The sequence below is a fragment of the Pipistrellus hanaki genome (genome assembly GCF_964339955.1).
Source record: "Pipistrellus hanaki genome assembly, chromosome: 13".
Classification (NCBI taxonomy): domain Eukaryota; kingdom Metazoa; phylum Chordata; class Mammalia; order Chiroptera; family Vespertilionidae; genus Pipistrellus; species Pipistrellus hanaki.
Window position 1 is genome coordinate 20,016,970 of NC_140515.1, and position 25,104 is coordinate 20,042,073.

General features: G+C 39.6%; 1 protein-coding gene across 7 annotated transcripts in view; it reads right to left on the bottom strand.

Annotated features, from left to right (window-relative positions):
• The window catches only part of CCDC66 (coiled-coil domain containing 66), a 49,786-nt gene that overhangs the window by 14,666 nt on the left and 10,016 nt on the right, over positions 1-25,104 (bottom strand). For 3 of the 7 annotated variants that reach the window (XM_084903118.1, XM_084903116.1, XM_084903121.1), the window contains exons 4-12: positions 20,408-20,843; positions 18,388-18,550; positions 18,119-18,222; positions 16,123-16,244; positions 15,351-15,452; positions 8,597-8,728; positions 6,481-6,710; positions 6,181-6,265; positions 3,383-3,544 (exon numbers count right to left, since the gene is read on the bottom strand). In XM_084903118.1, coding sequence (XP_084759244.1) covers positions 3,383-3,544; positions 6,181-6,265; positions 6,481-6,710; positions 8,597-8,728; positions 15,351-15,452; positions 16,123-16,244; positions 18,119-18,222; positions 18,388-18,550; positions 20,408-20,843 — 1,536 coding nt within the window. Of the gene's footprint in view, positions 1-3,382; positions 3,545-6,180; positions 6,266-6,480; positions 6,711-8,596; positions 8,729-15,346; positions 15,453-16,122; positions 16,245-18,118; positions 18,223-18,387; positions 18,551-20,407; positions 20,844-21,670; positions 22,503-25,104 lie in introns of those variants that run through there. The other 4 variants (XM_084903119.1, XM_084903117.1, XM_084903120.1 and 1 more) reach the window with 4 other exon arrangements.

Genomic DNA, 25,104 nt, shown 5'->3' on the forward strand with positions numbered 1-25,104 from the left:
TGTTCTTTCATTTGGGACATGGTTCTTAGTCTCCTCATTTTGCCGGCCTTCCTGTATTTGTTTCTATGTATTATGTAGCGCTGCTATGTTTCCCAGTCTTGGTACAGTGGCCTTATGTAATAGGTGTCCTATGGGACTGACTGGCTTAATCTATCTAGTCTACCTGGTCCTATGTGTGGGTTGTGTGTTCTGGAAAATTGACTCTCAGGATGATTAGTTGTGAAGGCTGGCCTTGTGCAGGGATTTATCCTATGGAGTAGGATTCATTTCAACAAGGCTGTGGTGCCTGCAGAGTCTACCATTTTGGTATATACTTTGTGGAGGTGATTGGGTGGTACTCTGGTGTGGTCTGAAGCTGGCCACCTGGTATAAAATACAGAGTGATCTGAAGATGGTTGCCACTGATGCTGGCTGGGCTTGGTGGTATGTGGGAGAGGCTAAGCTGTGACCTGAGGCAAGCTGCCACTAGTGCCAGAGTTCCTTATCTGGAGTTTGTGAACCCTTGAGGTTTCAGGAGATAAGACAGGCTCTTTGTATGAAAAAAGCTCCTGGAAGCAATTTGGTGGGCCCAAAAGTTGGGTGGGGCAGGATATCAGGGAATCAACAGATGGGATGATTGCTGTTAGCCAGAATAATGGATATTCAGATCTGGCATCACTTAAGCCTGCAGGCTGGGTGTGGGTTGGGCACAATAAAGGAACAAAGGCTTCTACCAGCACTTCAGTCTAGAAGAAAGCTAAACATACAACCCTTGGCCTGAAGCCAGACAATTCAATTCTATTCCATATGTCCCCTGAGCTTTTCAGAAGTCTGTGCATTCCAGGACAACTCCATCTTACTCCACAATCTCTGCTGGTTTTGAAGCCAAAGTCATGGGACTTCTCTTCCTGGCAATGGAACCCCTAGGCTAAGGAGCCTGGTATGGAGCTGGGACTCCATGCTCCTCAGGAAGACCTCTGCAGCCGAGATATCCCTCTCAGTTTTTAACCACCACATGCAGGTGTGGAAACAGCCAGATCCGCATCTCTGGGCTTCCTACCAGTCTCCACCTGGCTTCTGTATATCCTTAGTTATAAGACTTCTGTTCAGCTAGACTTCAAGTGATAATCAATGATAGCTGTTCTGCAATTTATTTGTAATTTGGATGTAACCTTGGGAGGAGATGAGCACATTTACCCCCTCCAACATCTTGACCAGAAGTCTTTTTTTCTACAGCTTTGTTAGACCACAAATATAAGAATTTATAATAATAAAGCTTTCAAAGTTTCTAAACCAATGGTCAATTCCACCAGAATTCTATTAAGATTAAAAATAGATTACTAAGAGGTAAAATATAAATTTTATGGGCATTTATTGCAATACAAGCAAATGATACTTTGATTTTTTTCATGTATATAATTATATATGAAAAAACAATATATAGTTAACTATACATAGTTATTTCATAGTAGTTGACTCAGCCTATTGAACATAATGAAATCAGAACCCAGACCATGTGTCTCTTCATTAATTTTGAAGGTTGCAAGTTCAAAAAGCAAGGAAATGTTGGCTTTTGGCCCCATAGGAAGAGCTCTATATTCTACTTTGTAAACCTAAAGAATCTTTGGTAATTCATGTCAATATATGACTTGTTCTTTGTCAATTCAACTTGACACCACCATATCTATACTATCTGTACCATTTAATATAGTGATTCTCCTAGCCAATCAGATATCTACTCTTTTTATTTTCATTCATTCATTTATTGGATATCTATTCTTTTTAAAAGACCCTTAATCAATCCCTGTCAATTACTCTCTCTATATATGCTCCTATTCACCTGAGACACAGACAGAAAGGCCAATCATTCTGTTAACATTTCTAGAACATTAATCCTATCTAATAAAATAATAATATGCAAATTAACCACCACTCTATTACACCCACAAGCCACACTCACCAGCTAATCAGAGCCTGTATGCAAATAAACCCAACCAAGATGGCAACAGACACAGAGAGCAGGAGGGAGGCTTGAGTTTCCCAGGCAATGGAGGAAGCCAAGCTTTCCACCTGCCCTTACCAGCCTAGGCCTCCACTCAAGGCTACAAAGTTTCAATTATAAAAGGTAAACAAATCCAAACAGAAATGGCAGCAGTCACAGAGCTGGAAAGAACAGGAGGCTAGGGTTGCCCCTGGCAATGGAGGAAGCAAAGCTTTCCACACACCCTGGCAGGCCCAGGCCTCTACTCCAGGCTACAAAGTTTCAATTATAGAAGATAAATAAATTCCAACAGAAATGGCTGCCAGCCATGGAGCCAGCAGGTGGCTTAGCTCCGCTCCAGTCTACAAAGTTTCAATTGTGGAAGGTAAATTCCACATACCAGGGCCTCCGCTTGGGTCGCCAGGAGGTGTGGCCAGCCTGCAAACCACCACAGGCCCCTCGCCTAGGCTGCCCCATGCCTCAAGGGATCCCCCACGCTGATCTGGGACATCCTTCAGGGAAAATCAGCTGGCCCCCACCTGTAACCCAGGCCTCTATCCTATCTAATAAAAAAGTAATATGCAGATTGACTATCACTCCAACACACAATATGGCTGCCCCCATGTGGACACAAGATGGCCAGCACAAAATGGCCAGCAGTAGAGGGCAGTTGGGGAGGCACCAGGCCTGCAAGGCAGGGCAGTTGAGAGGGACCAGACCTACAAGGGAGGGTAGTTGGAGGCGATCAACCCTGCAGGGGAGGGCAGTTAGGGGTGACCAGGATGACAGAGGAGGGAAGTTGGGGGCAAACAGGCTGGCAGGGGAGCAGATAGACATCAATCAGGCTGGCATGGGAGTGGTTAGGGGGTGATCAGGCAGAAGCAGAGGCAATCAGGAAGGCGAGCAGTTGGAAGCCAGCAGTCTTGGATTGTGAGAGGGATATCCTACTCCCCTTTTAAGCCCGAACCCCCGGGATTGGGCCTAAACGGGCAGTAAGACATCCCTCGAGGGGTCCCAGATTGGAGAGGGTGCAGGCTGGGCTGAGACAAACCTCCCCCCAACTCCCTTGCATGAATATCATGCACGGGGCCTTTAGTATATTAATAATTGCTTTGAAAAAATTTTAAGATCAAACACATGGATAACTTTTTTGTGCTATAACAACTCATCTTGACTTCCTTCTTAGCAGAGAAAAAAAAAAAAAAGCAATATAGCATTTGTGAACTAATCACTAATCATTTGAAATAAAACCTTCTCCAGAATCCTCAACTTTTATAACTTTTTTAATGCAAAGCTTTAATGTCTCCCCATAAAGCTTCAAAATTTCAAAATTCATGAAAATGTTGAACTTTTGGTTATTTTTACTTTAAGAGCACATTCACTTTTACTCTAAAATATTTCAGTTAGAATATAAATACCTACTTCCTTTTGTTTTTGCTTAAGTATGTCTTCTTCATACTGTTTCTGCATCTCTTCTCGTTCCCGTGCTAAGCGAAGCTCCTCTTCTTGTTCTTCCTTCTTTCTTTGCTCTTCTTGCAACTGCTTCTTCCTACGCTTTTCTTCTACCTGAGCAGTGATGGCTTTCTAGATATAAACAGTCATATAAATCAGTCACAAACTTAAAAAACCCAGGATGCATTTGTTTTGGTGTTTTTAAGCCAAACACCAAAACAAATAAGTTTATCAGTACACAGAAATTCTCATCCTGATGGAATTCAGGAGAACTAAAAATATCCAATATTAACTTAAAATTTAGTACCATTTAATATATGCAATCTATATATTAAAAATCTTTGAAAATATTATGAGAAGTGAAATAAGCCAATCTGAGAAAGACAACTATCACATAATCTCACTTATCTGTGGAATCTAATGAAAAAAATGAACTGATCAAAATAAGACCCAAAGAGAAGAGATAAACCAAAAAAATTATATAATTACTAATGACCCAGTGCACGAATTTGTGCACCCTGAAAGGAAATTTATCAGAAGAAATATTTTAATATCGCTATTTGTCTTTTATAATAGAAGTGCCAAATTCACGATCAACAATGATAGATTGAAACACACATGCGACTGGCGCCAGCCAAGAGCTTTATCTGTATCATGCATGCACGAGTAAACTTAAGCCTTTTATATATGTATGAAAAACTTGCTTCATTAAACCTGCTTTCTGATTTAGCTAAACTTTTCCAGCTCAGTGAAGCACCCCAACTTCTCTTTCAAGTATTAATTGTTGGCAACACAGCAGTAAATATCAACACAAAGCAGATAATTGTTGGCAACACAGCAGTAAATATCAACACAAAGCAGATTATTATTGTAGATCACACAGGGAGAACAAAGGGCAAAATATTAACCCTTTGCACTCCGCTGTCCCCTCTCAGGGGACATCGGAATTCTAGCATATCACTCGGATGTCCCCTCTCAGGGGACATTGCAGTTTATTAGTGATTACGGGGAATTGAGTTATTTCAACGCACGTTTCCGCTACAAAGTAGCGTCGAGTAGCTGGTAGCCAATGTCCAGAATGGTTCGGAGTGCAAAAGGTTAACTGCAGCAATGTTTGACTATATTCTGCGCAATGAGAAAACCTGAAGTAATTTTCAAGGTCCACCATTTCTTATTTCAAGTTTCTAAGCTTTCTAAATCTCCATTTTCTGGCTAATGAAAATAGGATTACACTGTGTCTCCTATCTACCCACTTCTGTGAGGATCAAATGAGATGAGGCACATGAAAATGCTTCAGAGATTTGGTTAAAGTGTAAAAAGTTTCCACCTGGCTATTAAGCAAGTTGTGTTCCTGAGCTAAAAAAACTGCAAGGAGGCTAGTCGCTAGGGATAGGAAGCTGGGATTGCTACATGACATCATTATCTGGTGCCCACAGCAACTATTTTCGGGCTGGGCTGGGCTGTGGGCTGCATTTTGCACCATTGAGTCTCAGTGTCAGCTGCAATTTGGTGGTGTCACTCCAGGGTGGTGGCAGGGCCTGTGTTTCACTTGGAGGAAGCCAAGGGTTTATTGCTTTGTGAGCACCAAATGGCCTGTCACTAGGGAGAGGAAGCTTGGTATTGCTACATAACATCACTACCCAGTGCCAACAGCCACCATTTCCAGGCTGGGCTGAGCTCTGGACTGCATTTTGTGCCATGGGGTTGTGGCAGCATTGGCTGTGATTTTTGGGGCTGTTGCTCTGGGGTGGTGTGCGGGGGGTGGGGGTGGGGGGCTTGTGTCTCACTTGGGGGAAGCCAAGTATTGCTTTGTTGGCACCAGGTCCGCAGTGCTGTCTTTTTGTAAATGGCCAGTGTACATCACAGCAGCTCCTGTGTTGAGCATCTACTCCCTGGTAGTCAGTGCACATCATAGTTGGAGGGAGACTTAGCATATTAGCCTTTTATAGATATGGATATGCATGGACACAGGCAATAAGGTAGTGAAGACCTAGTGGGGAAGGACAGGAAGGAGGAAACTGGGAGATATCTGTAATACTATCGTTAATAAAATATATATTAAAAATAAATAAATAAGTCTGAAAGCTTTTCTCCTGCTTTTTTTTTTTTTTAAATTTTTACTAAAATATATATTTTATTGATTTTTTACAGAGAGGGAGAGAGAGGGATAGAGAGAAACATTGATGAGAATCATCGATTAGCTGCCTCTTGCACACCCCCCCCTGAGGATGTGGCCGCAACCAAGGTATGTTCCCTTGACCGGAATCGAACCTGGGACCCTTCAGTCCACAAGCCGACACTCTATCCATTGAGCCAAACTGGTTTCGGCTTTTCTCCTGCTTAAAAAAAAAATCTTCCCTTCCTGCCAGCCGGTATAGTTCAGTTGGTTGAGCATCATCCCATATACTAAGAGGATGCTGGTTTTTTCCCCAGTAATGGCAGATGCCCTGGATGCGGGCTCAATCCCCAGTGGAAGACATATATGAGGCAGCCTATCAATATTTCCCTCCCTCCATCTTCCTCTGTCTCTGACATCAATAAAAACATTTTTTAAAATCTTCTCTTCTGGAGAGCAGGTAGCTGTATTATGAGATACTGATTCTCAGCATTTTGAGTATAAACCTGATGCCAGTTGGGAGTAAAGGATTAGATTGATCAAGGGATTGGACAAGGCCAATGCTATAATTTTATAATTTTTAATTTCCATTTATTTAGGTTATCTATTGGTCATAAATAAGGCAAAGAACCAATGCTTTACAAAGCAATACCTGATGTTCTAACTGTTTTTGTCGCCGCCTATCTCTTTCTTCAATCTGAGCTGGGTCCAAGAGAGCAGTCATAGAACGGAGAAAGCTGGCAAGATAGATACATTAGCTATTTAAAACCATCAAAATATGGATTTAATGAGATACTAAATCATTTTTGTTTGGAATATATCTATAATCATTTCTATTTTACAGAAAAATATCAAACCTGAAATAGTATATAAACTGATATACTATAAATATAATAAGTCCTAAAAAAGCACACTTTTTAAAACATCAATAAATATTGAAGTATAAACTTACTTTGTTTTTTGACTGCTTGGGATTGCCGCATCTCTAAAAGGTTTTGTTATATACTCCTCTTCTAAAGGTTCAATCTGGCTTCCAGTTGTAGGTGTAGGAACACTGCTGATGTCAGCCAGCTCCTGAGGGTCCGGAGAGATACAGAAGTACTCTGGTTGTTTGTATGTTGACCGAGAGGACAGCTGAGACTGAGAATTAAAATGCATTGCCCATCTGTCATGTTCTTCATCCTAATCATGACAAATAAGAATTGCTAAGAATGTTTCCAATTGTTCTCACATCTAAAATCTTAAATGACAATCAAACATAATTTCTAAGTCACCACACAACAGAATAAGCATCATAAAAATTAACAAAGCTGCCTATTGTATTTATTCCATATACATTTAGATAAATAGCTTGGAGAAAAGAAATTCAAAGAAGTAGGAAATTTCTAAAAAGTTACAAAAAACTATGCAAAAAGCATTATTAAATTCATCAATGAAAGCGTCACAAGAATAAATGTGGAATAATTCGTATAATCTAGTCTTGTCAAATAGTTACAGAATAGCCTTAAGATTAAAAACTTTGAAATTCACTGTCAAAATGGCTAGCATCAATAAATCAACAAACAACAAATATTGGCGAGGATATGGGGAAAAGGGAACCCTGTGCCCTATGGAAAAGTATGGAGGTTCCTCAAAAAATTAAAAACAGAACTATCTTATGACCCAGCAATTCCACTTCTGGGTTTTTATCTGAAGAAATCAAAAATACTAATTCAGAAAGATACATGCATCCCTTTGTTCACTGTTGCATTAGTTACAATAGAGCAGATATGAAAGCAACCTAAATGTCTATCAACAAACAATGGGGTAAAGATGGTGTGGTACATAAATACAATAGGACAATAATCAGCCATAAAAAAAAATATTTTACCATTTGCAACAATATGGATAAACCTAGAAGGTATTATGCTAAGTAAATTAAGTCAGACAGACAAAGAAAAATACCACATGATTTCACTTATAGATGAAATATGTTTTAAAAAATAATTTTTATTGATTTCAGAGAGGAAAGGAGAGGAAGAGAGGAACATCAATGATGAAAGTCACTGTTTGGCTGCCTCCTGCATGCCCCATGCTGGGCATCAAGCCCACCACCAGGGCACGTGCCTAGGCCAGGAATCGAACGCTGAGCCCCTGGTTCACAGGTCAGTGCTCAGCCACTGAGCCACACCAGTCAGGCTGCGGAATCTTAAAAAAATAAAATTAAATAAATAAATAAAATAATGAAAAAAATAAAAGCCCAGATTGGCTCAGTAGCTAGAGCACTGGTTTGCAGATGGAAGGGCCCAGGGTTCAATTCCAGTCAAGGACATGTACTTCGGTTGCAGGCACCTCCCTGGCCTAGTTGGGGGTGTGTGTGGGAGACAACCAATCAATTTGTCTCTCTCACAATAATAAATCTCTCTGTGTCTTTCCCACTTCTTTCCACTCTCGATCTAAAAAAAAAAAAAAAAAAAAAAAAAAAAAAATCAATGGAGAGAATATCCTTTGGTGAGAATTAACAAAAATAAAAAACAAAACAGCAATGAACTCACAGATACAGAGAATAAGCTGACAGTTGAAGATGGAAGATTTGGTTGGGAGCTCAGTGAAAAAGATAAAGGGATTAATAAGTACAAATTGGCAGATACAAAATAGTCACAGGGATGTAAAAGACAACATAGGGAATGTGCTAGTATTCAATCTACAATAATCTACAATAATAAAAACATAATATGCTAATTAGACCAGACATCCTTTCGGCAAAACCCAGGTGCCTGCTGGTGACTGGAAGGAAGCCTGGGTCCTGAGTGGGGGGCTGCAGAGGGAAGCTGGTGCCGTCAGCGGGGAGAAGGAAGGCCTACTCTTGCAGAATTCCGTGCATTGGACCTCTAGTAATATAATAACGATGTATGGTGCCAGGTGGTACTACACTTATGGCAAAGGAGAATCACTTCATGAATTATATAATGTCTAACCACTATGCTGTACACCTGAAACTAATATAATGCTGAATGTCAACTGTAATAGAAAAAAAATTTTCACTTTGAAATTTTTTTCATTTATATCCATAAAACTGTGTAAGCTACCTTTAAAGATACATTTTTTTCTTCTGTTTTTCTTTGCCCATCATCTTGAATTTGTTTGTTCAACTCTTCAATCCATTTGCTCTGCTGTTCCTGTTTCACACTACTGAAAGGGTGCTCTGGCAGTAATGCTTCCTAAATAAAGTTATCAATACCATTTAAAATACAGTTTTCCCTAGCCACTTTATATTTACAAATCTTAACCAAAGTTTACATAAATTTAATAAATTTATTTTTAAGAAGAGAAATAATTTTAAACAAAAAATTCTAGTATATTAGTAGATATTGATTTTTTTTTTTTTTTTTATCTATCTCTAATGAAAAAATAGAAAATTCTCCAAAGCAATGATATCGAGTTTCCAAAATTCTAACCTAAAGTAGTCTCACTTAGATTTGGAAAGGAGTTACATTGACAATTTAAAATAGATGAATACTGTTTTACAGTTGGCTTCAAAATACAAAAAATACTGGACCCAGAGCCAGGAGGCAAGGAGACCAACTTTCTCTATTGAATAGTAATGTCTTTTTCTAGGATACTCTTCTTTTCCATTTCTGCTATTATAGCCCTATCACCATCTATGTCATTTCATTAAGAAAAATATATTGTGCCCTGACTGATGTGGCTCAGTTGGCTGAGTGTCATTCCGTGCACCGGAAGGTCAGTGGTTCAATGCCCAGTTAGGGCACATACCCAAATTGTGGGTTTGATGCCTGGCTGGGGTACATACAGGACACAACCAATCAATGTTTCTCTCTCACATTGATGTTTCTCTCTCTCTCCCTCTTTCCCTCCCACTCTCAAAAAAATCAATAAAAATTAAAAAGTGAAATTATCAAAAAACTTATAGTGTCCAGATTAAGTTTTTAATTCTAAGAAAGCAAAAAACAAAAGAGTACTATAAAAATTTGTTGTTGCTTTACCTTATGAGAGTGTAGTATGCTCCAACAAAAAGAAAAGAATGTACTGTATTCTACTCAAATTGCCTTAAATGCAACAGCTAAGCAACAAGCATTTTGTTATGTGAAATAATGGCAAGATATAATTCTAAATAGTTTGACAGTACACTGGCAATATACCTCCAAATGTTACTCTCTGCCCTTGTTTATACCAGAAACAAGGGCAAAAGCTCATAATTTACAAACAATTACTTTCATCAAAGGAAATATTTATACAAAAAGAAAATCTTTTGATCCCAGCCCTGCCTCTTCCAGACAGTAGGATGTGGTGATTCAATTCCCCTCACCCCTCCGGCTTGGTGGAGTCCAGAGAACTGACGGTGTTGGGAAAAAAATAAAATAAAAATGGGGGGTGGGTGGGGGAATGGCACTGGAAGATGAGAAGGAAAATGGTGAGGAACTGGGTTTAGTGAGAGCATATATATTTTTGTTAACATAGCCACCACAGGCAAGCAAGGCTAGTTGTCTGCTATTTCAGGTTGGTAGATTTTCCCAGGAATTCTTCCCCCATGGATCATCTAAGCCCAGAAACCTTCTTGCCAACCTCGCATGTCTGTTACTTCTCTTTGTCTACTACCTTCAGGCTATGTGGGGAAGACCTCTCTCCCCCCAGCCACCACCCCGAAATAAAATTAACACTTAAAATTAACAAAAGTCACACTTGGTAAGCATTAGTTTGAATCAGGAAAATAGCAAATATTGTTAGGTCTGATCAAATAATTGAATCAATAACCCTTCCCCTGGGAACTGACCTTTATGCCACTTCACAATGGATATTCCACTTGCTTAGACCACATTACACTTGCTAATACCATTCTCTCTCCCCTCTGGAGTTTCCCAGAATCGGGACCTGCACAGAGAATTCTCTGCCGAGAAAAAGTTAACCAAGATTCCTTTAAAAACTTCTGACCGCCCCCCAACTTTGGGGGCTGATGCCATTTTAGGGCTCAGCCCATCTGGGTTTCCATATGACTAATAAATTCATAATTCTTTACCCCTTTTGGCCTCATGCATTCCTCCTTCGGCGATCCTAACATTTGGTGCTGAAACCTGGAAGGGTTCTACTGCGATGGGGAGCCATCATCCTGGCTTTGATCATCCTGAGTTTGGTACTCAGAGAGCAGTAGGCAGCAGCAGCTTGACCTGGGCTTAACTCTAAATCCTACTCAGGTGACTCAATTGCAAGTCTCAATTAGGCCTCTCTCCCTTATGGCCCCTCTCAAACCAGCCAAGGAGGATGCTGGATCCAGAATCTCTCCTTCTCCATTGCTGTCCCTCCATCCCACACCAGCCAATCTTCTCTAGGTGACTGATGTTCCATAATTTCCCTTGTCTCAAGTCTTCTGCCCCATCTCGCTCATTGACTTATCAAAAGTCTCTTGTCTCAAAAGTCCTAGCACTAGACCAGAAGTCTCCTGAGCCATGTGGCTTTGGGTCCTTCTAGATTGGGGACGCCCAGTCCAGAAGGTCACCTCTCATTTCACATGGTGATTTGTTTAGCAGTGGGACACCAGGCCTAAACAGTCACCTTTGGATTTGTGGTCTATCATACCTTCCTCTCTCCTGAGCCACACTAACACTCCCTCTGCACACTCACGAGCGAGATCATGCCCAACTAGCATTTTATTTTGTAACACTGTTTGGCCACAATATAAACTAGATAAAAGTCTCAACCGGCACTTTCAATTTTAACACATTGCAGTAACTGCTGTCACTGCAATGGAAAATAGTCAGAGATTCCCTATCTCCAAGCCTTTTACACCCTTCAGTCCCAATCCTCTCTCAGTCCTGCTCTACCCATCAGATCTTTCTCCTTCACACAAAACATCATACCCCTAACACTTCTAATTCTGAATATACTTTTGACCCAGCAGACCACCAATCTCTACCCCCTTACACATCCTCTCCCTCACCTGCAGTTGATCCCCAAAACCCAGACCCTCCTAACTAGCAACCACCTTTCCCCTCAGCCCCTGAGAGCCCAAGTCCCAAGAATGCAAGCTCCAAAACAGCCTTTCCCAACTAACACTTGCTCTCAGGCCCAAATTCCCGAAGACCACCCTCCTCAACAGCCTCTTATGACAAAATTAATGAAACCACTCAAAGCCCTGACAAAAACCCAGCTCTCTCTTTCTTCCATCTCATGGAGGCCTTACAGAAATATACCACCTTAGACTCCACCTCCCCAGAGGGAACCCTTCTTCTAAACACCCATTTTATATCCCGATCAGCCCTGACATACAGCATAAACTTCAAAAAAATAGACATAGGTCCACAAACCCCTCAAAAAGACTTCATTAACCTGGCTTTTAAGGTTTTTAGTAATAGAGACGAGGAGACCCAAATCAAAAAACAGAGGCGAAATCAGGCCAAGGCTGAGGCCCAGACGAAGGCCTTTCAGCTCCTAGCACCGCTCTCACGAACCCCAAATGAAGTGCTGGTCCTCCAACCAAGGGTAAGTCAGGGGCTAAGCCTCTTCTAGGCCCATGCTTTAATGCAACAAGGAAGGACACTGAATCAAGTCCTGCCCAAGCCCGAGACCCCCACCTGGGCCCTGCCCAAGGTGAAGAAAGGAAGGCCACTGGAAATGAGACTATAATCTGGCCCCTCCAGGTTGGACCTCAGCAAGGCCACCCCCTGGATCTGGTTTGGAGCTCCCAGACCTCCTGGGACTGGCCACTGAAGACTCAAGCTGCCCAGGTCCTGACAAGGCCCCACAGACTTACATCACCAGGACAGAGCCTCGGGTAATGACTGCGGTGGCAGGTAAGCCAATCTTGTTTTAATTTACACGGGGCCACTTATTCTGCCCTCTCCAAATTTGAGGGGACCCTTGTCTACTTCTCGGTCTCTATTACGGGGGTTGACAGAATAGCCTCAGTCATTAGCCACCTCGCCTCTACAATGCATCTTACTAAATACCCCCATTCACTCTTTTCTCATTCTACCTCGGTGTCTGGCCAGGGCTACCACGCATCCCCTCATAAAACCCAATTGTCCCAAATGTCAGTCACCTACCTCAGTTTTACTCTCACCCCACAAAGCCACGCCATTCCTTAGAATATAAAGGCCTATCTCCTAAATGACTGTCCCCTCCTCTAAACAGGAAATACTCTCTCAGGCTCGCTGGTACTCTCTCCTCTGAGTTCCTAACTTCAGACTTCTTGCAAAGCTCCTCTTTGACATGACATGGCGAAGAGATCCCCTCATTGAGCCTTTAGATTCCAAGGCCAGCACTCTCACCCTTTAATGCTCTGAAAACTGCTCTCACCTAAGCACCTTCTCAACCCCTCTTGCCAAAGAACAGCTGTCTTTACTACAAACTGCAAACGCTTACTTAACGGTCCTGCTGAACTCATTATCACCCAAACCTTAGCATGTTTTATCTCTAAGGGAAAATGTGGCAGTTTTAAATCCAAACTGCTAGATGCCTGGAAACTGCAGTCCTAGAACAGGCTACTGGGCCTGCTCTCTCCTCCCCCTGTCAATTCTCCAGTCTCAAATACCTATACATAATTTTCCAAAGTCTTGATAACTTAAAGTCTTCGAAGGATGGCTGGGTTAAATGATAAACATCTAAATATTTTTAAATACATAAATACTGAAGCACTGATTGCTAGACAAGTTTTAATTCACCTGCCCTTAGTTTTTATTACAGAAGATCTCTTGTACTTTGTTGAATGTATTTTCTTAAAAGTAAGGGTGTGTTTAAAGTGTGTTCATAAATGTATATGCTAGCTGTTTACTTTTTGACTAAAGCTGGTTATTTGTGAATAGGTAGAAGGTTTGTGTTGTCCATTAAGTCAGGACTGATCACCCCTGATGTCCAAAGGGACCCCTTCTCCCCTAGTAAGCTAAAGCAGCCCAACCCAGGCTATCTCCTGTTGCTTATGCCCTTGTATCTAATCCCAGACTTTATTTCCACCGCTCATTCACAGTCCTTGACACTATCACTGAAAACCTCAATAGGCCTTCCTGCTTGATATTTAGGAACCTCTCTCCCCTTTTCTAGCCTTCTTAAAAATCATACACTTCAAAGGACACCAAGTCAGGAATGAATCTGTAATACAGGCAAACAACAAAGCAGACCAGGAAGCCAAGGCAGCGGCTCAGAGGAAGCCCACCATCTCCCCAGCTATTAGCTATACCTCATATAACACCCTAACACACTCCAGAGGAATTTAGTCCTAATAGTTCTTGGGGCCACTTAGGAAGGCCCATGGTTAAAACTTCAGGGAAGATACATCCTTCCCTAGGGACAGGCCCACAATATCTTACGGGCTATTCACAATTCCCTACATATAGGAAAGACTGCTTTTACAACTCCTTAACCCCCTCATCACATGTCTTAGCCTAGCCTCCCTACTGCAAGATATCACCAAAACCTGTTCTACATACTTGTTACTCAGTATCTCTCCAAGGACAGGTTAGACCTCCTCTTTCCCCACTCACAGTCAAGGGGCCAAATCCCTGGACAAGACTGGAAAATGGATTTCACTTGCATGCCACCTATTAAAAGAACCAAATTATCTTTTAACCCAGTCTCAGGCTGGTAGAACCCATTACCCACTACGTCTGACCTACCTCATTATAATTAGATAATGGACCTACTTTCCTTTCTCAAATGACTCATCAGGTCTCCTCCACTCTGAAAATCCAGTGGAACTTACACCCACTTTCCCCACCAGCCCCAATCTTCAAGCAAGGTAGAAAAGGCAAGTTCTTTAATTAAGGAATTAACTCTCAAAACTAAAGAACCTTAGCCGGGACCGGTTTGGCTCAGTGGATAGAGCGTCGGCCTGCGGACTGAAAGGTCCCGGGTTCGATTCCGGTTGAGGGCATGTACCTTGGTTGTAGGCACATCCCCAGTAGGGGGTGTGCAGGAGGCAGCTGATCGATGATTCTCTCTCATCGATGTTTCTAACTCTCTATCCCTCTCTCTTCCTCTCTGTGAAAAAAATCAATAAAATATATTTTTTTTAAAATAAAAAATAAAATAAAAAAAACTAAAGAACCTTAAACTACTCTCCTACCTCTAGCCCTCATGCACATCAGGGCAATCCCCCCATGCACCCACCTTTCTTAGTCCCTTTGAACTCATGTATGGAAGACCCTTCTTATTGGGAAACTTCCCTTCCATAGAGATCCCTCTCCGAGACTAAGTCCCCATTTTAAATCTCATCATACAATTACTGAAGAACATGCTGATCAGGTCTTCCCTCTACTTTTACAGGAGACATCCCCCCTTCTCCTCCTAAAGGGATCCACCAATAATTTACAGCCCTGATGCAAGGCCCTTATCAGATACTCTTATCTGCCCCAATTGCAGCTAAACTATCAGGGCATACTCCATGATTCTCCCTTTCCAAATTAAAACCCATCCCTAGCCAAGACCGGTTTGGCTCAATGGATAGAGCGTCGGCTTGGGGACTGAAGGGTCCCGGGTTCGATTCCGGTCAAGGGCATGTACCTTGGTTGCGGGCATATCCCCAGTGGGGGGTGTGCAAGAGGCAGCTGATCGATGACTCTCTCTCATTGATGTTTCTAACTCTCTATCTCTCTCCTTCCTCTCTGTACAAAATCAATAAAAATATATTTAAAATTATAAAACCCATCCCTGGAAAACCTCAATCACATGAGCTGGAGTTCCCTAACATTTTTTAAATTTAAAGAGCACAATGTACTCAGTAAATATTAACTGGTAATTAAAAATACTTACATTCACTACTTCAAGGAAAACAGGTTAGTGATCAAGTACTAAAACCCATAAATATTCAAAGTAATGACACTTAGGACTTACCTCTAAAATCTGACTAGCTCTAGATGATGAGTGACCATCAGCCTGGACCACCGTTACCTGACTGGGAGACTGTGACAGAATTCTGGAAACACTAGCAGAAGTCTAAAAACAAATAGAAAAACAAAGGCACATTTTCTTCCTCTCATATCAAACACAGGCAAAATTTAAAGTTCACCTGAGGGACACCTGGTATGTATTTGTTTGACTTGATAAACTTATAGTGAATACCACACAGTCAGTGGTAGAATTCTGTGAACACCTAAAAATTGTAGTTCTTTATAAGAGCCTAAAGATGGAGCCTAAAGGCTGATACCTACTAACATAGTAAGATAATTTACAGAATGCTAACAGAGACTAGTTGAGATTATAATTAAATTCAAAATAAGTGTTCTCAAATAGCATCTAAAAAATAAGGGTGTTTTTTTTTTTTTAAATATCCTTTAAAAAAATTAAGTAGAAATATATACATATTCTTAATAAATATGTCAGGGGGAGGCAGGACTGAGTGAAAGGGGGTAAAGGAATTAGCTAAAGAACAAATATGCATAGCTCATGGACACAGAAACAATGAGGTGATGGCCAGAGGGAAGAGGTGGAAAATGGGGACATTTGTAATAGTGTAAACAATAAAAACAAAGTAAAAAAACAATGAAGTGTGCCTTCAGTAATATAAATATGCTTTAAAAATAAATTTATGATCTGAACATGACTTAGCATTACAAAATTTCAATTAAGATGTCTTATATTCCATAAATGATTTTGATACTCTTACCTTTGACTGGTCAAGAATTCGAACTTTTTCCCATACTAATTTATCACTTTCAGATTTTTCCCAAGTATTATTCCATTTTTCTGGAGTTTCTTTTTCTTTCTTCTTTAAAGCAACCTGTTCATCTGGAAATAATGTCCTTTTTTAAAAAATGTACAATAACTGTAAAAAAAAAATCATGTAAACAAATCATGACCTTCTTAAAGAGTGCAGATTCCAACACAGATTAAAATTGTTTTGAATGGAGGAGATTAACTCACAAGAGAAAAAATTTAAGGGAGATGGAATAAAACATTTAATAAGAACCAAATTTAAGCATGGCACAAATGGATGTTATAATGTCTATTACAATTATCAATAAAGAGATTTTTTCAGGACAACATAGTTTATATTATGCTAATTATTCTTAAGTTCTACTTTCCTGAAATGTTCAGTCAATTATTGGTAAGATATATGAAAGTAACAACTCTGGATTCAGAGAATCCTTGGGATCAAATCCAAGTTCAACTATTTCCCCATTATATATCTATGAACAAATTACTGTTCACTTCTCTAAACCTGATTGTTCTTCTGAAAAAAGAGAGTATAACAGTGCCTATTTCAATACAGGGCCTGGCACAAAATAAATATTTAATAAATGTCAGCATTATTCATAACTGTGAAAAGAGTAAAAAATATAAAATCTTGTGCTAACAAAACAATATAAATAAACAAGGCCCCAAATCAATAGTTCTTAAAACGTCAAAGATATATAAATTTAAATTCCAAGAAAATTAATGAAAGCATAGCTTTAACAAAAAAGATGTGATTTTCTAACAGTATCAAGTAAAAGAAAACTGTATTTTTAAAGATAAAAATTAAAGCATAAAACATTAGACATTTCCAAGTAGTTCCATATCTTACCTCAGAAGTTTTGTACTGTATTTTGATAAGCTGGATTTTATTTAAAAATATTTAAAGCTGAAATTATGCTATAAACACAGATCAGATCTCCAAATCTCTTGATACTGCTACCATATATTTAATTTCTTCATTCTTCTGTTGCCATCACTTCCAATATCAATTCACTCCCTAATTCTTCTGCTTATCTCTTTTTCTACATCACCATCCTGTATCAGCATGACTGCCTTACAGGAGGGTGAAGCTCATCTTCAAGCTCTTAGTACAGCTATTTCTAAAAAGTACAACTATTACTTCATGTATTTTCCAAACTATGGACTACAAGTCTAGTCCAAGAAATAATGGGAGTTTCTTAGTTATTATCAATATTTTAAGACCCTAACAAAAATTATAAATATTTCTGTTATACAGTTTCTACAGGCTGACAAAAAGCAATAAGCTTGTTTTTGTGTAGAATACACTAATTGATATCATATTGATAATTCTTCATTAGAACATTTTAATTATTTTTAAAAATTAACTCAATTATTTTTTTTCTTAAATATATTTTATTGATTTTTTACAGAGAGGAAGGGAGAGAGATAGAGAGCTAGAAACATCAATGAGAGAGTCACCGATCAGCTGCCTCTTGCACACCCCCACCGGGGATATGCCCGCAACCAAGGTACATGCCCTTGACCGGTATCGAACCCGGGACCTTTCAGTCCCCAAGCCGACACTCTATCCATTGAGCCAAACTGGTCTCGGCTAACTCAATTATTTTTAAATAAAACCATCTTTAAACCAACAGGATTTCTGTAATGGAAAAATATGATAATGGATTTTCAAGAAATGAGAAAAGTTTAGGAATCTTTGAGATCCAGAAGCTCTGGAATGACATTGATGACATCAATGCTCACCTTTAGCTTTTGGTACACACCAAAACAAAGGTACAACCTAAGTGCATGTTAAACCACAATCTTTTTATACATTTACAGAGAACTCCTCTAAATGGCAAATGTTATAAAACTTTTGATAATATTATACTGAAGGATCTATTTCATCCTTAATAAATATTCTGTAAGCCAACCAAACTACAATAATAGGTGTTAATAATTACCAAGCTCTTTCCTCCACTGGGCTTTTTTTGCTTCCAACAAATTTCTATCACGTTCTCTTTCCCCCAGAGTACTGAATATGTCTGATGGTATCCATACATTCTCTCTGAGACAAAACACAAAAAAATCACTGAAACCTTATTATACATTTTGACACAACATACTCCATAGTATTCAGTAATAAACTTTTAACTAGCTCTTAAGTCTTCAGAGTTAATATTTCACAAGAAAGTCAAGAAAAAATCATATTCACAAGATATGAGTTACATACATGGCAATTTTCTGCTCAAACTGCTGAGATGTCTCCTGACTTTTATTTAAAACAGATTTATTTTCATCCTGGACACATGACACCTCAGTTTTTTGGAGTAGTTCCATAACCTTCTCATCCTTATGCGGATTAGGAATACTGTTTAAATGTAGACTGTACTGACCTAGGAAGTAAAATGCATGTTTTAAAATTAACACTAAAATTGCATCTATTACCTTATTTTAGCATAATGCTATACAGTTTAAAAAACATTGCCTTACACATCACCTAATTATTTCTCACAGCAATCTTTGCAGTGGGTATTATGACTCACTTTTTGTCAAAAAAGGAAACTGAGCAGAGCCGTACAAATTCCTGAATCAAACAACAAACAAGAACAAAAATAAACTTCCATTTACTCCTGCCAACATATACTATAAATAATATAAACAAAAACAATTGACAACTCTATTGAGAATAAAAGCAAAAAGCTCTATGAAAACTCACTACCGTTTCCTAATGTAGCTTGGAAATCAGTGAAAAACTTTACCATGGGCCACTGGCTTTATGCCCCAGCTATATCTATTCCAAATATTTTGGACTCATGCTTGGCTTTATTCTACATTGCTCCTTAACATGCTAGTCCTCCTAGTGAAGAAAAAGCATATCCAATATGTAGGTCATTATATGATTAGGAAAATTCTGCTTTTAACTTTATTGATATTTTCTCTCATTCTCTTTGCCAAGTTTTTATTTTTTTGTTTTCTGAAGTAAAATTCTAGACTTACAAGACAAAATCTAGCTCTAACTTAACAAAGGATAATCTAGACCAAGAGAATGTAGATGACTCCATCTTAGCACCTTGGGAGTATATCTTCATATACTTTATTTGGAGAACTCTTCCTGGTGACAATTTTATTTTTATTTATTTCACTATTGCCTCACAAAATGTTAATGATATTTCTACTCATTCACAATTCCTTAGCTCAAAGCTTAAATAAGGTTTCTTACAATTATGATTATTGAAACAGAAGGCATGTCATATTCTTTTCTTTTTAAAAAAATATATTTTATTGATTTTTTACAAAGAGGAAGGGAGAGAGATAGAGAGTTAGAAACATGGATGAGAGAGAAGCATCCATCAGCTGCCTCCTGCATGCCCCGCACTGGGGATGTGCCCACAGCCAAGGTACATGCCCTTGACCGGAATCGAATCCGGGACCCTTCAGTCCGCAGGCCGATGCTCCATCCACTGAGCCACACCAGTTTCAGCAGAAGGCATGTAATATTTTACTACTCCTTTCAACTTTGTATTTTAAAAAGATAGTGCTGCCAATCCTTAGCATAGATTGCGAGTTAGGAAAAGCAAAATGTAAGGGCCAGGAAAATCAACATTTTCAGCAAGCAAGTCAAATCTTCACAGTAGAGGGTCCCTCAATTTTCACTAGAAGTACTATAATGGTTTGGTGGAACATTTTATATAATTCTTTTTTTTTTTTAATATATTTTATTGATTTTTTTACAGAGAGGAAGGGAGAGAGATAGAGAGCTAGAAACGTCGATGAGAGAAAAACATCGACCAGTTGCCTCTTGCACACCCCCTACGGGGGATGTGCCCGCAACCAAGGTACATGCTCTTGACTGGAATCGAACCCGGGACCTTTCAGTCCACAGACCAACGCTCTACCACTGAGCCAAACCGGTTTTGACCATTTTATATAATTCTTTTTAATGTAAGTAACGTTTGCTACATTCTAATAAAAGTACAGTAGTGTTCTGTGTTAACATCTTTTCTAGAGTTCACAGAAAACTGGATTTCTTAAGGCTATGGCTCATGAGAATAATATTCTGGGCATTAACCATATATATGACATATTATAAAAGTAATCCTGTACATTTATTTACCTTGAGAACAATCATTTTGAAAAACTGTTACGTTAAAATAGAATTTAAGAGGCACAGTTTTGAAAAATTCAATGAACCTGAAATTCTAAAACATTTTATATCAATAAAATGTATTACGTAAAACTTCAGGTCTTACTTGTTTCCTCCTCCTTTCCATTCTCAGTCAGGAACATGGATCTATTTCCATGGTTTACATTCATCAAAATCTGTTGAAGTTGGTCTTGTGTTAGACACACCAAATTACTCTTCATATTTTCACCTGTGATGTGATTTTTGCAAGGCTGCTGTTTAGCTATTACAGATGTATTTAAGGTGTTTCTAGTCTTCTGTATGTTAGGGGTTGTAGGTGAACTCTCTTTCCGGATATGAAGACAGTCTTTATCAGCATACTGCTTGCATAAATCTTTAGCCAAACTATTTTTTTCACCTTTTGCCAGTGATGCTTCTGAACCAATTCTCTTCTTTTCCAAAAGTTTTTCACTACTGATACAAGTATTTTGTGTTGACTTTAGAATGCATCCAGTTTGTTTTGTTCTTAAAGGACATTTTCCAATCTTGGTCTTATTTCTCATCTGTTAAAATACCAAAAATGTATTCTTTATTACAGCCCATGAAAAATCAATAATTATCTTGATATATATGATAAATCAGGCCTTTAAACTTTTTCCCATTTAGCTAATATATATCAAAAAAAACAAAACACCTAACTTTTAACCTTTGCAAATCTTCACTTGAAAGCTTTACCAATGACTAGAAATATTTAATTCAGAATAAAGTATATGAAGAACTTTTATTCTAGTTGTTATAGGACATCTCCATTCTACTTCAGCACTGAATCTCATGCAATAACATCATTACAGGGGTGGGGTGGGGGTGAGAGTGGGGGGGTGTTCCTCAGCCTGGCCTGCACCCTCTCCAATCTGGGAACTCCTTGAAGGATGTCCTACTGCCGGTTTACAGGGATTGGGCCAAAACCAGCAGTTGAAGATCCCTCTCACAATCAGGGACTGCTGGCTCCAGCCGCTCACCTGCCTGCCTCCTGCCTGATTGCCCCTAACCACTCTGTCTGCTGGCCTGGTAGCCCCCAAATGTCCCCCCACCAGCCAAATCACCTCCAACTGCTCCCCCTGCTGGCCTGCTCACTCTCACCTTCCCTCCCCATTGGCCTGCTCAACCCCAACTGCCCCCCTGCTGGCCTGCTCACTCCAAATTGCCCCCCCCCTATTGTCCTGATCACCTCCAATTGACCCCCAATGACTGCTTGCTCACCCCCAACTAGCCCCCCTGCTGGTCTGCTTACCCCCAACGGCCCCTGCTATCCCAATCCCATCCTGGCCTGATCACCCCTCCTGGTGACCCAAGGTCCCAGTCCCTCCTTTTTTTATTTTCAGTACCTAACCTCCATTGCCAGAGGCAACCCAAGCCTCCTGCTCTCTCCAGCTCTGTGGCAGCCACCATTTTTGTTGGGATTTATTTATCTCCTATAACTGAAACTGTGTAGCCTTGATCTGAGGCCAGGACTGGTCAGGGTGGGCGGGAAACTTGGCTTCTTCCATTGCCAGGGCAACCCAAGCCTCTTGCTTGCTCCACCTACGTGGCAGGCCACCATCTTGGTTGGGTTAATTTGCATACTCGCTCCTGACTGCTGGTAGGCATAGCTTGGGGTAGTGAAGTGATGGTTAATTTGCATGTTCCTCTTTTATTAGTGTAGATAAGCTACTAGCCCTTATTCCTTGAATAATTTAACCCATGGGTCACATCCCTCTAACATAACTCTGCCTTAGTTATCAGTGCTTTCATATCCATAGATCATTCTTCCAATAAATTGGTCTCTCATTTCCTTGAACTCTGTTTCTATACTCTTGTCCTTCATACTACCTCAGTTACTCATTCCCATAGTGCTACCCTGTTTCCCCGAAAATAAGACAGTGTCTTATATTAATTTTTTCTCCCAGAGTTGCGCTAGGTCTTATTTTCAGGGGATGTCTTATCTTTCCATGTGCTAGGTCTTATTTTCAGAGGATGTCTTATTTTCGGGGAAACACGGTATTTTATACTGACCTTGTAACTACTCATAATTGCAATCCCTCCATAATCTATTTCAAGCATTGCACATGACCACCACCTCCTATTTTTTTCCAGCTTAACTTTCTTAACATATCCCAACAATTCTCTAACTCTGCTGGGATCTATATTGATCCTACCACCTTCCTCTTGTCCTTGCATCCCTCTTTACCCATCTTAACCCTTTGCACTCCGCTGTCCCCTCTCAGGGGACATCGGAATTCTAGCATATCACTCGGATGTCCCTTCTCAGGGGAGTTTATTAGTGATTACGGGGAATTGAGTTATTTCAATGTACTCCGCCGCAAAGTAGCGTCGAGTAGCTGGTAGCCAATGTCCAGAATGGTTCGGAGTGCAAAGGGTTAAATTCCATGATCAACCAAAACCATCACTGTTTTCCATTCTCAACTTCTCTGTTCTATATCAAATATACTTGGCAAATCCCAAACCTGGTAAAATCTAATTTTTCACCTACTCTGTGCCTGCAACCAAAGAGAAAAACACACAGTCACAACATACAGTTTCATTTTAAATACATACCCAAGAACCACCAATGGTTCTTCATGCTACCTGGCAGGCACACATTTCCAAAGTTCATTTAGTCTCATCTCATTCATTTAGCAACAATCTCAACTTTCTCCTAGCCCCTAATACTTTCTTTCATACTCATTCTCAGCTGAAGACCTTGATTAATATTTCACTAAAAATTTCACAAGGAAGCATTTAGAAAAAAGAAAAAAGAAAAACACCTTTGTTTCTACCATCAAATCTGTATCAGCATCTGTACTCAAACTGCTTGCCCTCCTGTTACTGACACATCCCATAACCCTTTCTCAAGAATCTCTCTCTAGGAATACTTTGCTTTTTCTTGAATCATCACCATTTCTTTTCCACTGTTAACATCTTTTTTGCCATCTTAAAAAATTATTGATCCCACTTTCTCCTCTCATCTTCTATAATCCCAACCCAACCAAGCTTTCACCCAACCACCTGACCCAAACTGCTCATCAAAGTCACTAATAATTTGTACATTGCTAAATTCAATTACTACCAATTTTCAAACTCTCATCTTAACCTCTATCTGACCTGGCAGTGTCCAATACAGTTGATTATTACTTCCATTTTGAAACCCTTTCTCTATATTCACTTATAGGATTCCACAATCCTGGTTCTTTTTGCTACTACTCCTCCTAGTGGCTCCTTCTTTTCTCTCAGATCTCTTAAAACTGGAATGCCTAGGGCTCAGTCCCAAGATCTCTTCTTGAGTTTCTAATAGACATTTCAAACTCAGCATGTCCCAAACTAAACTCCTGATCTCCCTCTTGCCCCTAATAACTTCCCTGTCTTTCCTATCTCAGTTACTAATGCCAAAAAATTTACAATTATCCTTGAATCTTCTCTAAAAGGCTTCATTTAACTTGTCATCAAACCTTGTTTTGCTCCATCTCCAAAATATATCCTAATCTGATACTACTCTTAAACATCTCTTGCCACCTCTCTGTTCTAAGCCACTACCTTGTCTAAATTACTGAAAAACCTTCTAACTGGTTTTCCTGCTTCTACCCTTGCTCCACAGTCTATTCTCAACCAGCAGCCACTGTGATTATCTTAATACTAGAGGCCCATTGCACACAATTCATTTCCGTTTGCCTCAGCTGGCCGCCTGGCCCACTGCTGCTAGTAGCTCTCCGCTGCCCATAGCTCTCTACCTCTAGTAGCTCACGCCCACAGCATGCTATGATAGCGTGATGGCATGACAACCGTGCCTTTTATGATATAGATGTTAGTCAGAGCATGCCACTTTCTTCAAAAGCTTCTAATGGCTTCCCATCTCACTTGGGGAAAAAGCTGAACTTCTCACTCTGACCAAATATTTAATGATCAGGTATACTCCCATTTGCCTCCATTATCTCATCTCTAATCTCATTTTCTCTAAGCCTCTAGCCATTAGGGCATCTTGTTCTTTAAATTCAACAAGAAGCTTCAGTCTTAGTCCTTAGCACTAGTCAGTTCCTCTACCTGGAATATTCTTCCTTCAGATTCTATAAGGCTCATTCATTCACGTCCTTCAAATATGTGCTCCAATATCACCAGCTTAATGAGTTCCTCTCTGTCCACTCTTATTTAAAACTGCAGGTTTCCTGCTCTATTTTCACTCCCACCTCCCTAGTTCTTTTTCCCCACTAGGTGTTTAATAAATTTTTGTTCAATAACTATCCTTAACTATGCCATTTTAGAAAATGAATTCTTTATCCCTCATCTCTCCTCCAAATTAGCTCCCCTTTACAAAATATCCCATTTCTGTGGCTCTTTACTTTTAATCTCTCAGGCCAGAAACCATGGAGTTATCTTTGACTCTTTATCTTCCTTTTCTAGTCTTTTTTTTTTTTTTTTTTTTTTTTTAGCTAAGTAGCAAATATTGGTTCTTACTTTCAAGCCTTATTCTCATCATTTACACAACAGTAAGCCTAAAACTAGGTTTTCATTTCATTACTAGTTCACAGCTAGCCTATCTCCAATTTATCCCATTTAATCTACTATACATTTCTGCAAACCCAACTAACCTAAAATAATTCCAATAGTCATTTAATCATTAAGTGTTTTTTATGTGCTACTATGGGAAAAAGAATTGGAAGTGTAAAGTTGAATAAGACAATATTCTTACTACCAAGGAATGAAGTAGGTGCCACGTGACTTTCATCTAGATTATCATATCCCAATTTTCCCTGTCTTTCAATAAAGTGCACAATACACAATCAAACTTTGACC